This window comes from Madurella fahalii (genome assembly GCF_045866475.1).
Source record: "Madurella fahalii IFM 68171 DNA, scaffold_2, whole genome shotgun sequence".
Classification (NCBI taxonomy): Eukaryota; Fungi; Ascomycota; class Sordariomycetes; order Sordariales; genus Madurella; species Madurella fahalii.
Window position 1 is genome coordinate 575,555 of NW_027263972.1, and position 18,345 is coordinate 593,899.

The following is an 18,345-nucleotide window of genomic DNA, read 5'->3' on the forward strand; positions in this document are numbered from 1 at the left end:
ACAGTTGTTGCAGGGACCGGGTCCGACGCAACAGACGCGTGGAGTAAAATCGGGTTTCCACGTTCGCTGATAAGAAGATCGGCTATCCATCGTATATAGCCAATCGTTGGCGACGTACCACAGTTGTCCATTGACTCGATCCACGTTGCAGAAGCCAAAGTTGAACTACATGGATTCTTGGGAGCCGTCAGCTGAATTGAAATGTACAGAGATTTTAACGGCAAGTCAACTTCAATGTATGGTTTGGTGTAATTTCTCTGGGTCCTGGTTGATTGGGAGGTGTTGTGGAAGGGGTGGTCGGCGGTGTGGTCGGAGAGATAGACGATCCGGGATTCTAGAGCGTCAATAGACCGGGGCGGTAAGGCAGGCGGTTGTAGTCTCCGCCGGAGTTGGGGTCTCTGGCCTGGTAGAGAAGCTCTACGTTGCAGGGGTCGACACGGAATATGTCACCGTGGCTAATGTCGCTGGTCCAGGTCGCGCTGATGTTCGCGCTGCTGGCGAAGGGGTTGCTCTCGGTAGCGGCTTGCGGTGTCTACGAGCCGCCTATTCGGGCCTTCCAGTGGCCTAAATGGCCGCGTGTTACGAACTTCTGAGCGTGCCATTCCGACGAATGAATATAAGCCGCTTATAGAACGGTGGGAAGTGGTGTCTGTGCTGAATGCAGTGAACGGCTATGTTAAGCTATTCCACCCCTCCGCCCTCCTCCACCCCTCCGCCCTCCTCCACCCCTCCGCCCTCCTCCACCCCTCCTCCCCCTTCTTTTTTCTATTTGGTGGGTAAGTGGATTGGGCATCCTCCCCGGGGTGGGGTGGGGATATGTACATACACCTCCACCGGTGTCACAAACCAAACAGATGCTGATTAGCCGCACCAATCAGCTCGGTGATAGTGACCTTCAAATGACTAGAATGTGGGCTCTATGGCCAAGCTAGCACCTTGGTTTGTTACCTCGGTAGAGGTGTAGTCAAACTTATCCCCTGCTATCCGTATGGAAATTTTGCTTCCGAACTGAGAGGTGACATGTCAGTGATCCTGCTCATGGACATATGCACAGCCAAGCTCCCAGCCGATGCCACGGATGCAATGTATAGATAACCGTAGAAGATGGGACCACTTCCTTTAGCAGCCCTTTCAGACATGATTTTCTTGGGATAACCCGTATCCAAACAAAACAAGACAACAGCGCACCTTGCATCCTTTCGGATTAGTCCAACATAGTGTTCTCGAAGCTATCGTCGCTCTACTCCTCTCGTTCGGCTCCCAAGTAGCCCTCGGCTACCAAGCCGTCTGGGTCTAGTGTTAGTAGTCGTCTATCCCCATCGATTCCGAGGTTCTGCTAACCTGCATCTTCACAGGCGGTGGTCAAGGATGGACTGGCGGCACGACCTGTGTCTCAGGCGTCCAGAACCAGTGGTACTCCCAGTGTCTCCCGGGCAACTGCAACCCCTCCCCTAGCGGAAGCCCGACGATCACGACGCCTGCTCCTTCGACGCATTCTCCGTTCTCGGGGGAACCAAGTCATCGAGATGCGGCAAGAACCTTCGCGCCTCGGGAACTAGGTCCGTCAACATGAACGGCAAGAACTGACGGTACATCATCCGCGTGCCCAATGGCTACGACCGTAAGGCTTATAAGCTTATCTTTGACTTCCACTGGCGAGGCGGCAGCATGAACGACGTCGCCAGCGGCGGCACCGATAGTGAGGCCTAGGCATAGTACGGCATGCAGCGCGTCGCGGCGTCGGCGAGGAAAGCACCATCCTCGTCGGTCCTAACGGGCTCAACGGCGGCTGGACAACGCGGGCGGCGGGGATATCGCCTTTGTCGACGACATGATCGCCGACATTGCGGCCACGCTTTGCGTAGACCAGCAGCAGCGCTACGCCATAGGCTTCTCCTGGGGTTCCATGAGCTACTCCATCGCCTTCTAACGCGCCAAGGTCTTTCGCAGCGTCGCCATAACCTCCAGCGGCGTCCTCAGCCGCTGCTCCGGCGGCAGCGACCCCATCGCTTACATTGGCACCCATCCACAACGTCCTCGGCATTGGTGGCGGCCACGTCCTGCCGGACAAGTTCGTAGCCAACAATGGCTGCACCAAGATCAGCTCCCAGGAGCCTGCCGTCGTGAGTAAGGGTCACATCAAGATTGGGTATACTGGCTGAAAGGCCGGCTACCCCGGTGCTGTCTATGGGCAGGGCGAGAGCGGCGCAAATTTGTCCGTGTCTGGGGCGATTTTCTCCTTCTTCAGCAGGTTGACCTAAGTGGAGAAGCCGGTCACGCGGTTAGCTTCTATGCTCGATAGGCAACTAGCTCACAGCTGTGTGTGGTGGCGGGAATGAAATACTAATCGAATTGGCTACTTGAAGCAGAAAAGCTTCCTATTGATTTAATGCGTGTGACACGCACGTAAAACACCCCGAGCTATAAGGACATTTCGGAGTTGCTATGGTCAATAACATTCAGCTGGCACCGTCTCGTCCTAATCCAAGTTGGCCCAGTCCTCACGTATCAGTTGTACATTCCCTAGGAGATCCAAGGCACGGCTCTCTCTGTATCAGCGTGGTAATCTGTCGTGTAGACAAATGGAAAAGTTCACTCTTTAGGTTCTTACAGAACTACTGGGTAATTATCACTCCCAAGATGGCCCCGTTAGGGATGTCGAAATCCGTGGACGCCACGGCAAGTAACTGTCCCCCGAAACAGCAATACAGGACTCAGTGGCTGGATCAGGCCGGTTTCGCCACTTGACGCGATGTAGTTGACGGAACTGGGCTTTTATAAAACCCGCCATAATATGGACAAAAGCGGTAATCAGGGACATGAGGCCGCATGTTTCTCCGCGCTTCCCATCCATCGAAGACATCGGAGAATAACTTTCCACCACGTATAAGGCAAAGCAGCCCGTCGTGCAAAGACTCTAACTTCTTGTAGCCTGGATATCTACGGAAGCCAAGCCCGTGGGTTGTTTTGTCGGTGGATCGCCCTAGACCAATTTCATCTCGTTAAAATCTTCTCAACACGTGATAGGCGCGGCTAGGTTGTAGTGTTGAAATGGACAGAAAGGGGAACGCGCCGGCGTATTTGCTCCATTCGTATCCGGAGGGTACTCCGTTAAAGAAAACGTATAATACACAAGGCGTCCCTTCATGGTTGGCTATCTCGCCGTCCACTACTTGTCCACTTCCACATGCAGCCTTTCTTGGAGATCAACAATCATGTATACTCTTGCATTCGTGCTCGCTATCGCTCCCGCGGCTGTCCTTGCCCAATCCCCTTTGTGGGGCCAGTGTAGGTGATAACTTTCTCCAATAATCACCACTATAAGCACTAACTACCTTTCACAATAGGCGGCGGTCAAGGCTGGACAGGTCCTACGACCTGTGTTTCTGGCGCAGTATGCCAAAAGGGGAAGCAAGTAACTTCTCTCTCGAGTAGAAACTTGCGTTTCCCCCCGCAGGTTATTGCTAACAAGTTTTCCCAGTGATTGGTACTCCCAGTGTGTGCCCGGATCAGACAACGCTCCAGCAACCACTACTGGAAGCAGCCCTCCAGCTCCTACTGGCGGCAGCGGTGGAAGTGGCCTACACGACAAGTTCAAGGCCAAGGGGAAGCTCTACTTTGGAGCCGAGATCGACCACTACCATCTCAACAACAATCAGTTGACTACTATTGTCAAGAACAACTTTGGACAGGTCACCCATGAGAACAGTATGAAGTGGGATGCTATCGAACGTGAGCTTCTCTTCCTCTTTTCTATCCTTCTCCCGAAAAGAACCAGTAGAAGCTAACTTGTGCAACATAGCGAGCCGCAATCAATTCACCTTCTCAAACGCTGACGCTGTTGTCAACTTTGCTCAAGCCAACGGCAAGCTCATCCGTGGCCACACCCTACTCTGGCACGCTCAGTTGCCGCAGTGGGTGCAGAACATCAACGACCGCAACACCTTGACTCAGGTTATCCAGAACCATGTCACCACCACGGTCACCCGTTACAAGGGTAAGATCGTCCATTGGGATGTCGTCAATGAGATCTTTGCAGAGGACGGCTCGCTTCGCGACAGCGTCTTCAGCCGTGTTCTCGGCGAGGACTTTGTCGGCATCGCCTTTCGCGCAGCACGTGCCGCTGATCCTGCCGCCAAGCTCTACATCAACGACTACAACCTCGACATTGCCAACTACGCCAAAGTCACCAGGGGCATGGTCGAAAAAGTCAACAAGTGGCTCTCTCAGGGCATTCCAATCGACGGCATCGGCTCCCAGGCCCACTTGGCCGCTCCCGGTGGATGGAACCCTGCCTCTGGCGTTCCCGCTGCCTTGAGGGCTCTCGCTGCGTCCAACGTCCAGGAGATTGCTATCACCGAGCTCGACATCTCTGGCGCCTCTGCCAACGATTACCTCACTGTCATGAACGCCTGTCTCCAAATCCCAAAGTGTGTCGGTATAACCGTGTGGGGAGTTTCCGACAAGGACAGCTGGAGATCGAGTGATAACCCGCTCCTTTTTGACCGCAACTACCAGCCCAAGGCAGCATACAATGCGTTGATCAACGCATTGTAAAGGATAATTCTATTACATATTTTCTTGATATCTGTGTGAAGATTCAACTCTGGTATTGACTCTTTGCCAGTTTCGTAGTTTCTCGATATTATCATCTAACTTCATGTTTGCGCTGCTTTGAAACATAGATACAGAGTCATAGGACGAGATTTCAAACATTTGGTGAAGTCTGGCTGGCCAAAATATAATGCCACTCACCCTTCAAGGTTATTCCCACTTAGGTGGCAAAGCCAGCCGGAGCATGATGCTTCAACAACAACCCCTCCCTCCCTTCCTCCCCCGCCGCCAACATTGTTCCCACTTTCGGTCTTCACAAACGTATTCTATATCCTGTTCGCGTAGCCACTACCCTGCTGAGGTCCTTTTCATTGTCTCATTGGATCATTTGATGGGCGTGCGCATGGCCTACCTACTGTGCAACACTCTGAAAGTGCGGCTTGTGTGCAGAAAGGAGCGGTTCACCGCCCACCCGCATAGCCCGGTGCTGGATTGTTGGTGACCGGAGGACCTTCCATCCTGTCCATGTTCTGACATGCAGACGATAGTGAAATGGTTCAGAAACACACATCTGCACCCACATACTCATCAAAACAGGGGGGGAGGGCAAAGGCAGCCGACTGCCAGACAGACAAGATAAACAAGACAGGTCAGGCAGCACCACCACGAATTAGGTCCCTACAGCCTAGACGAAGTCAAAATAACATGTGTAAATGGAGCTCCATCTAATTAAAGGAAGATCGTTTCGTACGTAAAGAAAGCTTGTTAATTAAGCCTGTATTAGGTTTAGAAAAGAGTACTGGATTGATTCTCCTGTTTAAGGAGTAATAGCTAAGTTGGCTCTATTTACAGTATAAAAGAAAAATAGGTTTCGCCTGGCCTGGGCTGTCTTGTCTGTCTTGTCTGTCTGGCATTCGGCTGTCTTTGCCCTCCCCCTGTTTTGATGGGTATGTGGGTGCAGATGTGTGTTTCTGCACCATTTCACTATAAACTTAATTGGAATGCGAACCTCAGTTAACTCATACTATAAAATTCTCAGACTACAACAATTTCTACTAGCCACTTGCACTAGCTACCGTAGCTATCACCCCTTTTGTTCCCCCCCAAGAGCCGTAAGAATGAGGCTGTGTATTAGAGACTATACAACAGCCATTATTCTGCCGCCGTTCTGTCTTTGCTGACTCTGCTACCACATCTCCATGCGTTTCCAGCATCTCCACAATCTTCCTGTAGTTATTTGCTCTTGGCCTGTCCAGTGGTCGTTCCCCATAGTATCGATCACTCACTCCGATATCAACATTTCCCCTGTTTAGAATCTCTTTGACGACCTCTTCGTGTCCGTGATGGGCGGCTCTCCAGAGCGGTGTCTCACCAAAATGCTTGTCCCTCGCATTGACGTCGACCGCGGTTTGCCCGAGCAGCAGCCTCACCACATCAACATGTCCTCGATCCGCCGCTATCCAAAGTGGTGTCGTCTCTAGGTAGGGATCCTTCTGGTCTGGGTCCACATCCTTCCTCGCCACGAGCAAACTGACAACGCCGGCGTGCCCACCTTCGGCGGCCAACGACAGTGGTGTTCTCCCGTATAAGTTCGGCTTGTCGGCTTCGACCTCCGCATGTCTCAGCAGAGTCCCGACCACGTCCTCGTGGCCCCGGGCGGCGGCCCAATGCAGTGGTGTCTCACCCTGGACGACGAGGGTGTTGACGTCGATATCACGGAAGCGGAGCAGCGACGCCACCGTTTCGGACAGCCCGAGCAGCGCGGCCGCGTGCAGCCCCGTCACCCGGGCTAGCGAAGCAGTGTCAAGGTCGTAACCATGCCTCAGACGGTGAAGCACCCGGTACCAGGTCGTGATGCGTGGCAGGTCCCTGCAAAAGGCGACGACTTTTTCTCTCAGCGCGGCCTCGGGCTCGCCCCGGACATGATCGCCCCAGTGCTGGGCGGCATATGACAACAGGGCGTAGCGTGACAGCAGGGAGTCCAGTTCGGCAGCGTCTCCAGGTCGTCAAAGGAGAGGTAGGTGAGGCAGGCGGAGACGATGGCGACGCGGAAATGGGTGAGGCGGGATGCGAACGCGGCTTCAAAGTACTCCTGGCCAGTCTAGTGAACAAGGCGGACGATAGAACTCTCACGGTCGACTGTGACGAGGCCGGCGCACGCGGCGATGAGGATCTCGTTGTCCGGGATCCCTTCCTCGTCCAACAGCATGTCGGCTGGCTCGACGGCGAGTGCGTGCTGCACCTCGACGCGTGTTAGCGGCCGCTGCGCACATACGATCCACGACGGCAGCTGCTCAGCTAGTTCGGCGTCCTCTCGGTTCTGGTTGGCGATCCGGCTGAGCGCTGCTTCGTAAACGTCGCTGAGCTGGCGCGGGAGGTGGCCAAGGGACCGTCGGATGTCGCGCCGGTTGTTCTTGCGCGCGACAAAGTCCATTTGGAGCTGGGCAAGAAGAAACCTGTCCGTTTATAAGTCATCTGTATGAAAATGACAGAAAGGCCAAAACGAAGAAAAAAATAAAGTAAAAAAAAAAAAAAAAAAACTTACATTCCTTGCGTATTCTCCGTGATCCGATCGGCAACGGCAGCACGCAGACTGACATCATCCCAGAGAAGCCGAGACAGCCGTTCCTCGTTCCTCATGCGGTCGCCAAGATACCGTCTGATGTCGGCATCCGAGGCCTTGATCTCTATAACTAAGTTGGCATCAAGGCCACCAGCGTTGAGGGAAGACGGAGATAGTCGGGATGTGACGATCATATGGGCCATGGGCTGTAATGACCGGATCGCAGCAATGAACCGTTCCATGTTACCATCCTGGCTGGAGCATTCGTCCAGCGCATCCACGAAGAAAAACGCCTTAGAGAGCTGCCGGGCTTCTCCCTGCAACAAACTGGTCAGCTCTGAGAGCGACGGTCTACATCCCTTCTTCTTGTAGAGGTTATAAGTTGAGAGCAGGCCAGGACGCATGTCTGGCTGCGCACGGGCAAGTTGCTCTAGCAGGCTTGAAATCATACTTTCGGCCTTCTGCGTCTGCTCTTCCTTGTAGTTAAAATAGATGTATGCTATGCCTATTTTCTGCTGCTGCCCCGACTGCCGTCTCACAGTATCGATGAGCAGAGATCTAAATATGCTCAGTCTTGTTAAGGATATCAAAATGGATGGAAGCACAGCCGTGGGAGAGGAACTTGCGTGAGGATAGTCTTGCCGGATCCTGCTGCTTAGAATGTTAAAAAAGGTAACCAGAAAAATTTTAGAAAGATAACAAAAATTTTTAAATGTATATATATAGAAGAAGCGGAGAGTAACCGATGGAAACAATTCACCAACGTACGTTGTCCGTGACACCACAATGTTTGTGGCGGCTCCTCAAGCCATCGCCGGATCGTGTCATGCTCCAGGAATCATTTCCCTGTGCCGGCGTGACATCTCTCCAGGTAGTCGTCCTGTCTCTTGGAGAAATCAAGGTCGGATATCCATCTCAGAATTGCCTGATGCTCATGATCTTGGTTACGGTAGGAATATAATCAGTCAGACAGCACCATATCCAAGGTTGGGGGATCATTCACCATCTTGGCGGTTATTAAGATCTCTGATGCCTGTTTCTATCTTCGCAACTGGTCGGCTGATGAATCTCAGTCAGAATATCTGCATATAAGAAAAATGAAGTAAAGAAGACTTACATATTGTCTGTTGCCAGTGCCAGGCTGATGGTACTCTTTAGACTCTCAATTCGAGACAGCATCTGCTCTACCTCCCACTTCTCGAGTGGCCATTTCAGCGACCGGAATATCTTTGCGAGACGGCTCTTACGCCGCAGTTTCCGCAACAGACGTGTGGTAACCAGTTGCACATCGATCAGCGGCCCGCCCTCGCTGGCGAGGGAGAGTAGGCCGGCGTACTCGGGACGGAACAAGTCGAAGTTCTGGATGTCGTAACGGAATGCCGTCAGGAACGAGGCAAAGCTAGCCGCCTCGCGGGCGAGCACCGCCTGCTCCTCAGGTGCGTGCTTTAGGGTGTTCGCATACTGAATCAACTCACTGACGGCGCTGATGGTCTGGACAACGCTGGCGACCAAACCGATGGCCGATACGGGGTCCATGGCAGGATATAGTATCACGACTTTGAGAGGAGAAACAGGTACGATGCTGGGGTTTTTTTCTTCGATCGATGAAATATATGGGCTGCGGCAACGTTAGCTAAGGTGCTTAAGGCGGCTTGTGTGGCATTTCAACCTCTCTGCATCTGAGCCTCTGATTGGATATAGATTCGGAAACCAGGTTTACCCCCCCCCCCCCCCCCCCGAGCTAACTGCTTGACGAGCCCCTCTTATTAAGGCACACCCGTGAAAACTTTGCCAGAAATGGACATTTGAAGGTAATTAGCGGGCCGATTCGACCACAATACCGCCCTTAATGTGAACGACCTCGCCGAGGGGCATAAATGCACCCACCGCTTCGCTATCGAACTCGAGCTGATCAACCTCGACCGCGTTCTATTTTCTTCCATCAACACGAGAAGTGGCAAGGAACGGTAAGGGCAACTGACATTGTCATCTTCGCTTCAGCTGGCACCTTTGCCATCGTCAGCGGCAGAGGTGTTGGTCAGAGGTGTCTGGGTTCTGGCCAATGCCTTGACATGGAGTTAGCGCTTTTGCCACGTATTCAAGAAGGAACAAGGGGGAAAACAAGACTCAAAACAGAGACTTTACTGCTGATTGAGCATTGCCTAATATGACAGTGAAGGACCCCTTTAGTCAGTATCTGGTCTTGTGTGAAAAAAATGGGTGGGCGTCCAAACATACCCAGGACTAATCCCCCATGGATATCAAGGACACCACCGGCCGGTGCGATGCCACCCAGTATCTTTCCTTTGATGATGATGTTGCGCGCCTTAACCTTCTGCAACATTACATCGTCAGTTGCAGACCGTCGTCACGCACGCCCGACAAAACAGGTAATTACACAAATACGCCCACCCCCCCCCCCCCCCCCCCCCCCCACAAAAAAAAAAAAAAAAAAAAAGCGAAAGAAAAAAAAAAACTGCAAATCATAGTCGCGGAGATTACAGGCCAGGGTAGATAATATGCATCTTTGGCTTGATCTTGATACCAAACGCCATCTGACCCAACGCGACGTGGGACAAGGCAGTGTAGATGCGGATCTTGACCCCGTTGCCCGTCTGCAGAGCCGCCATCTGCGCTCCGTCTCGCACCAACCAGTGAGGCCCCGACAAGACCAGCGTCTGCGTCTATCCTCCTCGTCCATTCAGCCGCAGCTCGCAGATTTTGCCGGTTTCGGAGATGTAGTATAACCTGACGTTGGCACTGCCGGCGAACCAGGATACTACTGATAGTGCCGAGTACGGTTGCCGGGGGTACCGGGAAGGCTCTGTAGCCATTCATTGTTGGTCAGTACCAGCTGCTGGTTCCCTGTCTAAGGAGAGTCTTGGTATACCTGATATGGTAGTATCACCGGCTTCGCTTCGGCGCTCCCAGAGCACCCCCCTAGCCTGGTAGTAGATGTGATACGCGGTCGTGTCGAGGGCGGCATAGCACGTCGTGGCCATAGGCGTGCCCCGGTCGGCGGTGACGATCGGTGAGTAGGTCCACTTACCACTAGCGAAGGTGAATGAGAGCTCACAGATCTTGTGATTACCTAACACATCACATCAGCATCAGCACGTTTGTCTCTTGATATTTGTCTGGATCAACTCACGTTGATAGTGAAGTTCATATGATTTGCCGAGTGCAAGACGCTCGGCCATGATGACGGCGAGATCTTGGGTGCTTTCTTGCCCATCAGAGGACCCGCTGACCACCTGTGCTCCTCGGTCCAGACCATGATCTGAATCGGCCCTTGCTGCGTGACGTAGAAGAGGTGAGTCCCTCCCCCCCTAGGGCAAGTCACCGCCGACAGACGCGTAGCCGGGGCAGCGTCGGCGGCCTCAATGCGATCCGCGACCTTCCAGCCGCTTTCCGTTTGTGCTATTTCGAGAATCATTGAAGCGCAGCCGGCATCCTGGACGTAGATCCGTTCTCCCCATGCCGGCGAGTACACTGCAGCGATCGGTTTCTGCGCACGTCTACACCACCAGGCTAGCATCGTAATGTTAGCGATGCTTAATAATGTATATATATACGCGCACACTTACGGCACAGCGTCCAGGTTCTTGTCCAGAGCCGGGCCTATATCGGCTTCTCCGATGTCCCGGCACCACTGCTCCTCGGGACTTGCGGATACTGGCGGCGCACGATGCAGGGCCGGCCGTCTTGGGATGGTGCTTGGCCCGAGAAATGGCGGGTTCGCCGGTGGAGCCCGTTGCGATGCAAGCGCGCCTAGGCTTTGCGGCGTCGTCGTCGCCATCGCCAGCCGAGCCACTAATGCGACAGAGTTTACTATTATTTCTGCGAGTTAAAACGAAAGTTTTAGCAGTGATACTAATTGACGACGACAAACCGGAAACAAAAAGAACACAGGTATATTTACTAATATTGCCGACGATGGAACCGTGCACGTAGGACGCTGTCGCTGTTACCCCGGGGGCATTGGTTTGGACGTCGATGTCTCTAACATTGACACCGTTCTGATCTGAGGAATTCATTATGAAAAATTTGAAGGTGTACAGTAACGAGACTAGTGCATGTGGACCTATGCAGTGTTATACATAGATGACAACGGGCCCGGAGTGGGTGGCAGTGTGAACGTTTCGGCGGCCTTGGTAGACGTGTAGACATAGATAAGTATAGAAGTGATGAATCAAGACAAGGGGAGTTAGTCCCATTCTGCAGGGTGGGGGTAAGTGGCAGCGGAGCAATCTACCCCTTATCCCGCTTCCGGACACTTGCGCCCCCCCCCCCCCCACCCCCCAATACCCATCGGGAGCTTACTGCCCTTCACACCGCTACATACCTATAATCCACACGATATTGAGTTGAGGACAACAGTTCCCAGAGGATAGGGTTCCTCTGGTCAGAGGGACACACTTGCTAGGATGGCGCCCCAGGGGCTGGAACCTACGGTTCTCGGGGGAAGTCGGCGTTCTGCAGGCGGCGCTGGCGAGGCAGAAGGCAGAGACACTCCATTGCGAATCCCGCATCGATGCGCACAAGACCGAGTAATCTCGGCTGACGGCCAAGACGGCAGACCTCGAAGCCGAGCTGAGAGGCAAGGAGGGAGTGTTGCAGAGTCTCACGGAGCGAAACAGAAGACTCGCGCGAGGAGTGAATGTCAACAGACAAGTGGAAGCCGAACTGCAGGACAAGCAGAGGGAAGTGGTGGATTTGACAAAGAAACTAGAGAAGCAGGAGAAGTTTCACCATCCAAGCGCAGAATGCCGCGTTGGAGCGGATGAAGAAGCGGGCCGAGGAGAAGAGTCTGGCCGTGGACGACGAGGAGCTGGAGGGGAAGTTCGAGGTGGACATTGCCTCACGGGCTCGTCAGTGGGCAACTAAATATGCCAGCCTCAACCTGCAGTACGGAGACGAGTCCGGAAGACGTCGTTCCGTGGTAGAGCTTGAAGGAGAGTTCAGGAAGATCAGTGCCGGCGGCGATGTTGTCTCCCTCTGCAGGCGCTATGATGCCGATATCATCGTCGACGCTCTTCTGGTCCGTTTCGTCACGGACCACATTCTTAGGAAGCCTTTCCTGCTCTTCGAGTTGGAAGCGGGGCCGGCCTTCGCCGGGCTGATGGTCAGATGGTACAAAGAGAGATTGAGTGGTGAGTCCGCCCTCCCTAACGACCGAGAAAAAAAAAATCAACTCTGACACCTTGGCTAGCTGATCCAGAGAGTGCTCACAGGTGGCGATACGAAGAGCTAAAATGGCTGGCTGGATCATTGATGCCGCCGAACCAGGCGCAGAAGAGATGCTCACCGAGCGACATGCCCACCATCCTCATCGAGGACCACAATCACTTTGCCGATCTCGCGCAGATGTTTGTCGACGGTCCGGCCGGCAAGCTCCTGCAGAGCGAGGCATCACTTCCTCTTGCCCTGCGGTCCCTCGCCATCCTGTTCCAGAAGGCGGCACAGGTCGGACTCCTGATGTGGAGGCAGCCGTGCGACGTTCAGATCCGAGGTTTTGATCAGCTCCGGGGCTTGCGTTTCCCGACCGACGGTCGTGAGGCCAAGACACACGCATCTCAACTAAGCAAACCAGGCTGGCAGCCGCACGCCAACGCTGTCGTGGATCTTGTGGTTCAGCCGAGCTTCGTCGCGCGACAGGGAAAATTATGAGCCCGCCGCGGCCGAAAAAGTCTGGGGTCAGGCTGTGGTGTTGTGGCAGTGAGATTGTGTTTTAAATCTAGCAGAAAGTGTTATTTGAGTTCAGCTTAATGTAGTTGTTTTGCCCTTGGGAAGCTATATTGCTATTTCAGCTTCACTCTTCCTTACTCATAACGTATCTTATAAGCGAATGAGCCATATAAGCGAGCGAGCCACTTCCCACCACCCCACCATAACTATCCTCAATTAATCTACCACAACACTAGGAAATAACAATAACTGAACCAGAAATAGATGAATCAGACGATTCTGCAACCTCCTGACACGTACGTACATTATGGCCAGGCTTGCCGCATACACCACAGCACCGAATCTTCGTACGAGACTCCCCCGCACCACCTCTATTCAGCCGTGTTTCCTGGACTAACTGCTCATCTATAGCCTTCTGGTCCAGTAGATCGTGTGCCTCTTGTACGGTAAGTGACCCTCCGAGCCGTATACGTGTTTTTTTGGCTCTCCGCTTCTTACTAAGACCCTCATTGGCCTTTCGTAGTGCTGAGACCTCCGTCCGCAACAGAGCTACCTCGTGCATCACAGCTACCGTACCTTTGGCCAGTTGGTCCACAGCAGCTAACATAGGTGTTGGAGAACTGCCTTGGTGGTTGGATATCCGGCTTTTGATAAGGTCTTTCTGTAAGGTAGCCTCGCGGGGGTTTTGTGGCGTCTGAGATAGCCAAGGTAGTGCTGTGCCCGGCCGTAAGGTTGGTGGAGTTGGAGTTCAAAGCTGTATATCCATCTTAGAAATTACTCTTTCTGGATCGTGAAATGGTGCAGAAACACACATCTACACCCACATACCCACCAAAAACAAGGGGGAGGGCAAAGACGGCCAAATGCCCGACAGACAAGATAGACAAGACAGGCCAGGCGATACCACCACAAATCGGGTCCCTGCAGCCTAAACAAGGTCAAAACAACATGTGCAGATAGAGCTCCCTCTGATCAGAGGGAGATCGCTTTGCACGCAAGGGGAGCTCGTCAATTGAGCTTGCAACAAGTGTGAAGAAAAGTACTGAATTGATTGTCCTGTCTAAGGAGCAATGGCCAGGACGGCCCTACGTATGGTGCGAAAGAAAAATGGGCCCACGGCAAGTTCCAGCCCCCGGGGTACCATCCCAGCAACTGTGTCCCTCTGATCAGAGGGACCCTGCCCTCTGGGGACTGTTTCCCCCAACTCAATCGTACGGCATAAGGCCAGCTCCGGCAAAAGCTCCTTAGATATTCTTATCGGTAAAAGAGATAAAAAATACCTCTTTAAATGCACAAAGGAATTCCAACTTAGTAATGTGTATGATATGCATCTGTATAAGTTCCTCGATTTGATAGCCGTAAGCCTTTTTCAACGGCCCAAAATAAACAATATCCAGTGGCTAGAGTAGATACGAGGAGTGTAGAGGCATATAAAGTATAATGATGTTATATCCCTGGCAGTAGGCCTCGAACTGGTCGGAATAGTGGCTTTCGTGGCCGTCGAGGACTAGGAGCCGGTATTTGCCTTTCGTACGAGATGCTATATAGAGATCGAAGTGCCGGATCTAATCTAGGCCTTTCTTATTGGTAGTCCAGCCATTTTCGGTTGTTCCAATATACTAGGTAGCCGGAAGGCCACATTCTCAATACTAGCTTTCCTAGTAATATTGCCCTTTTAAGAGGATAAATGGTAGTGTAAAGGGGGTTGTTCTGGGAACACGTTGAGGGAGGTGGACTACGATGTCTCAGTACCGAAAAGGGTTCGATCAGTGGGCGATAGCTTCACGAACAGCCTCCTATTGTCATTGACTACACAGAGACTGATCCTTACGGATCATAAGTTCCCCGCGTGAGAGGGTTTCCCACGGGGTTCTTATCTACCCTAGTACAGTGACATCATCCACCGTCATTCGGCCGGTTTCCCCGGTCTAGCCCAGAGGGCTCTCGTTACAGGTAGGATTGCCTAGCCTTAAGCATTTACTCCCTAGATTACTGTCACCCACTTACGATTACCAGGCTGGACCTTTTTAACCTTGCCGTAGCCGTTAGAGGTAGTAACAACCATTCTAGTAGTAATCATACCTATTATAAACCCAGTTTCGTCAAAGTTATATATATCATTAAGGACGCCGTATTTAGCCTTAGTATTATATATAAGCGTAAACCACTTGCGGATAACCTTTGGATCTTCGTATTTGGCCCTCTAGTAGTCGTATCTACGCGTAAAACGCGTCTGGAGTTCTGGTTGACGTTTAACGAAGTTGCGAGCCCAGAGTTTACCGACAGGGGGCGCGTCGCGTTCGCGTAGTAGTCGGTTGGCCATATCTTCTACATAACGAAGCCGAGGATGAAATGCGCGTGCATATAGCTCAGTGATATACCGAATAATCGTACTCTCCTCTAGATCCGTAAGTTTACGTGAGTTGGCTGATATATCGCGTCGTGAAGGCCGGCCGTCGAGTCGGCATCGAAGAGTATCCTTGTTGACCTCGTAGATCCTTGCTGCAGCTCGGATCCTAAGCTTTGGATCCTTTTGAAGAGCCCCGAGGGCCAGGTTCATCCTGGCCTTGTACGAAAGTGTTGCCATTGTTGGTTGTGGAGGAATTTGATATTTTGTGCAGAGGTTATAAGTAGTCACTCGTCGTCTTCTATCCGTTGACTAAGTTACGATTCATTGCTCGTCACAGAACATTAGACTGCCATAGCAGCTCCGCCAGCGCCGCTCCTTGTAGTGATCCGCACACCTCTTTCACACCAGCACTCAGAAGACACCCTCGAACCCCCTCCCCTCCTCAACTCCCTTCTTCACCAGCTCCACCCCCTTCCTCTGATCCCCCGCAGCGAGATACAGCCTCCCCAGCACCTCGTAATGCGCCCCCAGATGCGGCACTAGCCCTTCCTCCCTAACAGCATCCACCACCTCTTCGTACATTTCGGCCGCGCGCTTCGGCGAGTCTCCTCGGTCCAGCATTTTGAGGACCTCATCCCCGAGGGTAGCAATCTTCTTGCGACGGGCGTCCGACGCTGCTAAGACCGACGGCGAAGAGGAACAGAGCGGGCAGGTGCACTGGAAGCCCCATTTTTGGAGAAGGGTTTGCTGGCGGGCCTGGGAGGTTAGACCGAAGGGTGAGTCTGCAATATGAGAGGGGTGATTAGCGGGGGAAGTGCACATGTAGCGACCGGCCGAAAGGGAAGAAGGGTGGGGAGGAGTTACAGCTGATGGTGATTTCCTCGCCGGGGAGGATGTCGTGGAAGGCGGTGACAGTGTTGGAGAGGGTGGTCGAGTTGAAGCGGGTTAGTGCGCTGGTAGTGGCATGGTTAGTAATGAGTAACCTGCGAGCCAGTTTGGCGACAATAAGAGGCTGCAGACCTTGGTTTGCAGGCGTGGTTGATTCTCTGTTGGGCGGGGATGTCAGCATCGGCGGCCATCGAGGTGCTAGAACCTTGTGCCGCGGCCACTTACCGCAATGTGAGGAAACAGCGCCATGTACGCTTTCCCGCCAATATCCACGCTAAAAGAGTTTGTCTTCATGACGTCCTCGGCAGCTGGAACGTTGTCGGGATCTGAGCTACTCCGTGCCAGATTCAGAATCAGCTCTGCGGCGGGTAGTCGTTGAACCGCTTCTGTCAGCAGCTGGCGGCCCTGGTCCCGCTTTACGCGGCTTGGGAACTGTGTATCGGCCACGAGCGCGGCGTAGTCGACCATGAACGCTTGACCACGCAATATCTTGCGCGTAGCGACGAGCCCTTTGCCTTTGCCTGGAATGTCCTGCACTTCGTATGGCGGTGGTTCTTGCTCGGTCTCTGGCTCGTCGGAGAGGAGCAAATCTGCGATGGAAGCAACTGTCGACGTGACTCCGGTGGTATTAGATGACGGCACATCAATGATGCTCACACCACGGCTTGAGCCTCGGAAATTTGCGTTTGTGAAGACACAGTAGCTGGTATTTTCGACGCAATAAGGGTGATGCGTCCACGGTGTGCTCCGGCTGGCAACCGACTCGCAAGGGGGATAATTATCGAGTTGGAGAGGCCCCGGTAGGCATTCTGCCTCGGCGAGATGAATTCCAGATACTTCTGCTGTCTGTCGTGAAGATCCATTCTTTGTAGCGGCCGTAGGTGAAACCGAATGGAGGAGGACGAGTGCGCCCAGAGCGCCGAAATGCCACAACGGCGCCATTTTTAGATTGCGACTATTGCATAGTGAGAGGGAAAGTTGGGTTAATAGAGCATTGTCACACCTCCCTCACAAAAAAAAGGGAAAAAAAAGAAAACCCGTATATCTGGCCTCGAAGGCAACCTGCGCCAATCTGATCATCTGCGCCCAGATGGGCTCCACCGCCGAGCCCGTCTTGTCGTTTGAAGTTGACAATCGCCAATGCTATTTGAATATTAACCGCAACTGGCACGGCCGTCGATCAGCAACACCAAGCTTGGTACCGGCTTGCGGAAGATGGATCCCATGCGCCAAGATCTGGGCAATTGCTGGGCAGAGAGCGACACGCGGCCGGCTCGACAATTGAATCCTTCCAAGCAAAATAAATACTACTGTGCGTGCTAGATCACCCATGATTGCCGGGACGGTCCCACTCCCAAAGAGAGGAACGGGAGAGACTTGAAGTTATAGAGAATCAACGCCCTTTCCAACCCTGATACTAATACGTTCGACAACCGCTACTCCTCCCTGGATTAATTATTACTCAGTGTAAGATCACACTGGGCCCTTCTCTCTCCACAGCTTCAAAAATAGAGAAGACAGCGTGTTTTGTCTCATTCGCTCTGCTGTTGGTTCACCGACGGCCTGATCTGATTAGCGGCTGACGTTGGGTGCAAGTTGTAGCATTACGGGCCAAATGGCGCCAAAACCCATTAAGTTCAACTAAAAATGCTCGATAATTTGCCGGGACTTAACATTGCTTCCCTGAAGGCGAAATAATGTGGCACCGCCGGTCGGTATTGCACGTCGGATCTCGCTTCGCCGAAAGTCTCAGGGACGAACCAATCCAGGCCAAATCGTATTTAAACTGCTTTTCTCGCCTAGTAAGACCGCTCTGCGGCGCCACCGCCGGCCAGGAACGGTTCCCTTCTGGCGCCGCATCTACAGCTTCATCCAACCACTGCTGCCACTGGTTTGTCGGTGCCAGAGTTTCACTACGCTTAGCCCAGGAACTTTGTCCCGTTTCAAGAATTGCAAACCACATTATCCTGGCAAAGCTCGGTATACGGTTTTGTGGATCGAGGCTCGTCTCTCCGAACGCGTCTCTAGAGTCGATAGGTGTGGTATCGCGAACGTCGTAGCGGCTGAGATCCCACCTGCTGCGCAGCGGCAGAAGGCCAATCATCCAATATGCGACGTTCAGGGCCAGGTACGCGCCGCCGACTAGGAGCCGCATTCTGAATGCGCAGTTTTCCAGCAATAGCAAGGGTCTCCATCAACCGGCGAGTCAGATCATACTCGTAGCGAGGCTGAGGAGAGAGACAGCAATCGCAGCAGTAGCATCTTCCTCCACTATGCCTACCACAACCAGCCTACAGTCATG

At 53.0% G+C, this 18,345-nt stretch overlaps 6 protein-coding genes across 6 annotated transcripts; 3 read left to right on the plus strand and 3 right to left on the minus strand.

Moving 5' to 3' along the window:
• Window positions 1–1,831: 1,831 nt before the first annotated feature.
• On the plus strand, window positions 1,832–2,261 carry MFIFM68171_02913 (uncharacterized protein; the record flags this gene model as incomplete). Its single annotated transcript, XM_071058335.1, has 3 exons — window positions 1,832–1,901; window positions 1,969–2,123; window positions 2,196–2,261. The coding sequence occupies 3 exons, from the start codon at window positions 1,832–1,834 to the stop codon at window positions 2,259–2,261; spliced, it is 291 nt and encodes a 96-aa protein (XP_070914436.1).
• A 954-nt stretch (window positions 2,262–3,215) lies between these two features.
• On the plus strand, window positions 3,216–4,557 carry XYL6 (Endo-1,4-beta-xylanase 6; the record flags this gene model as incomplete). Its single annotated transcript, XM_071058336.1, has 4 exons — window positions 3,216–3,288; window positions 3,348–3,411; window positions 3,482–3,732; window positions 3,803–4,557. 4 exons carry the CDS (start codon window positions 3,216–3,218, stop codon window positions 4,555–4,557), a joined length of 1,143 nt encoding a protein of 380 aa, XP_070914437.1.
• Window positions 4,558–6,655: 2,098 nt separating this feature from the next.
• MFIFM68171_02915 (uncharacterized protein) lies at window positions 6,656–8,653 on the minus strand (the record flags this gene model as incomplete). The annotated part of the gene is made up of 5 exons (XM_071058337.1): window positions 6,656–7,010; window positions 7,100–7,675; window positions 7,740–7,768; window positions 7,886–7,997; window positions 8,235–8,653. 5 exons carry the CDS (start codon window positions 8,651–8,653, stop codon window positions 6,656–6,658), a joined length of 1,491 nt encoding a protein of 496 aa, XP_070914438.1.
• Window positions 8,654–9,615: 962 nt separating this feature from the next.
• On the minus strand, window positions 9,616–10,916 carry MFIFM68171_02916 (uncharacterized protein; the record flags this gene model as incomplete). The annotated part of the gene is made up of 5 exons (XM_071058338.1): window positions 9,616–9,801; window positions 9,871–9,941; window positions 10,008–10,197; window positions 10,269–10,635; window positions 10,705–10,916. The coding sequence occupies 5 exons, from the start codon at window positions 10,914–10,916 to the stop codon at window positions 9,616–9,618; spliced, it is 1,026 nt and encodes a 341-aa protein (XP_070914439.1).
• A 984-nt stretch (window positions 10,917–11,900) lies between these two features.
• On the plus strand, window positions 11,901–12,787 carry MFIFM68171_02917 (uncharacterized protein; the record flags this gene model as incomplete). Its single annotated transcript, XM_071058339.1, has 2 exons — window positions 11,901–12,270; window positions 12,330–12,787. 2 exons carry the CDS (start codon window positions 11,901–11,903, stop codon window positions 12,785–12,787), a joined length of 828 nt encoding a protein of 275 aa, XP_070914440.1.
• A 2,779-nt stretch (window positions 12,788–15,566) lies between these two features.
• On the minus strand, window positions 15,567–16,985 carry MFIFM68171_02918 (SET domain-containing protein 5; the record flags this gene model as incomplete). The annotated part of the gene is made up of 4 exons (XM_071058340.1): window positions 15,567–15,937; window positions 16,020–16,108; window positions 16,176–16,201; window positions 16,269–16,985. 4 exons carry the CDS (start codon window positions 16,983–16,985, stop codon window positions 15,567–15,569), a joined length of 1,203 nt encoding a protein of 400 aa, XP_070914441.1.
• Between the last annotated feature and the right edge of the window lie 1,360 nt (window positions 16,986–18,345).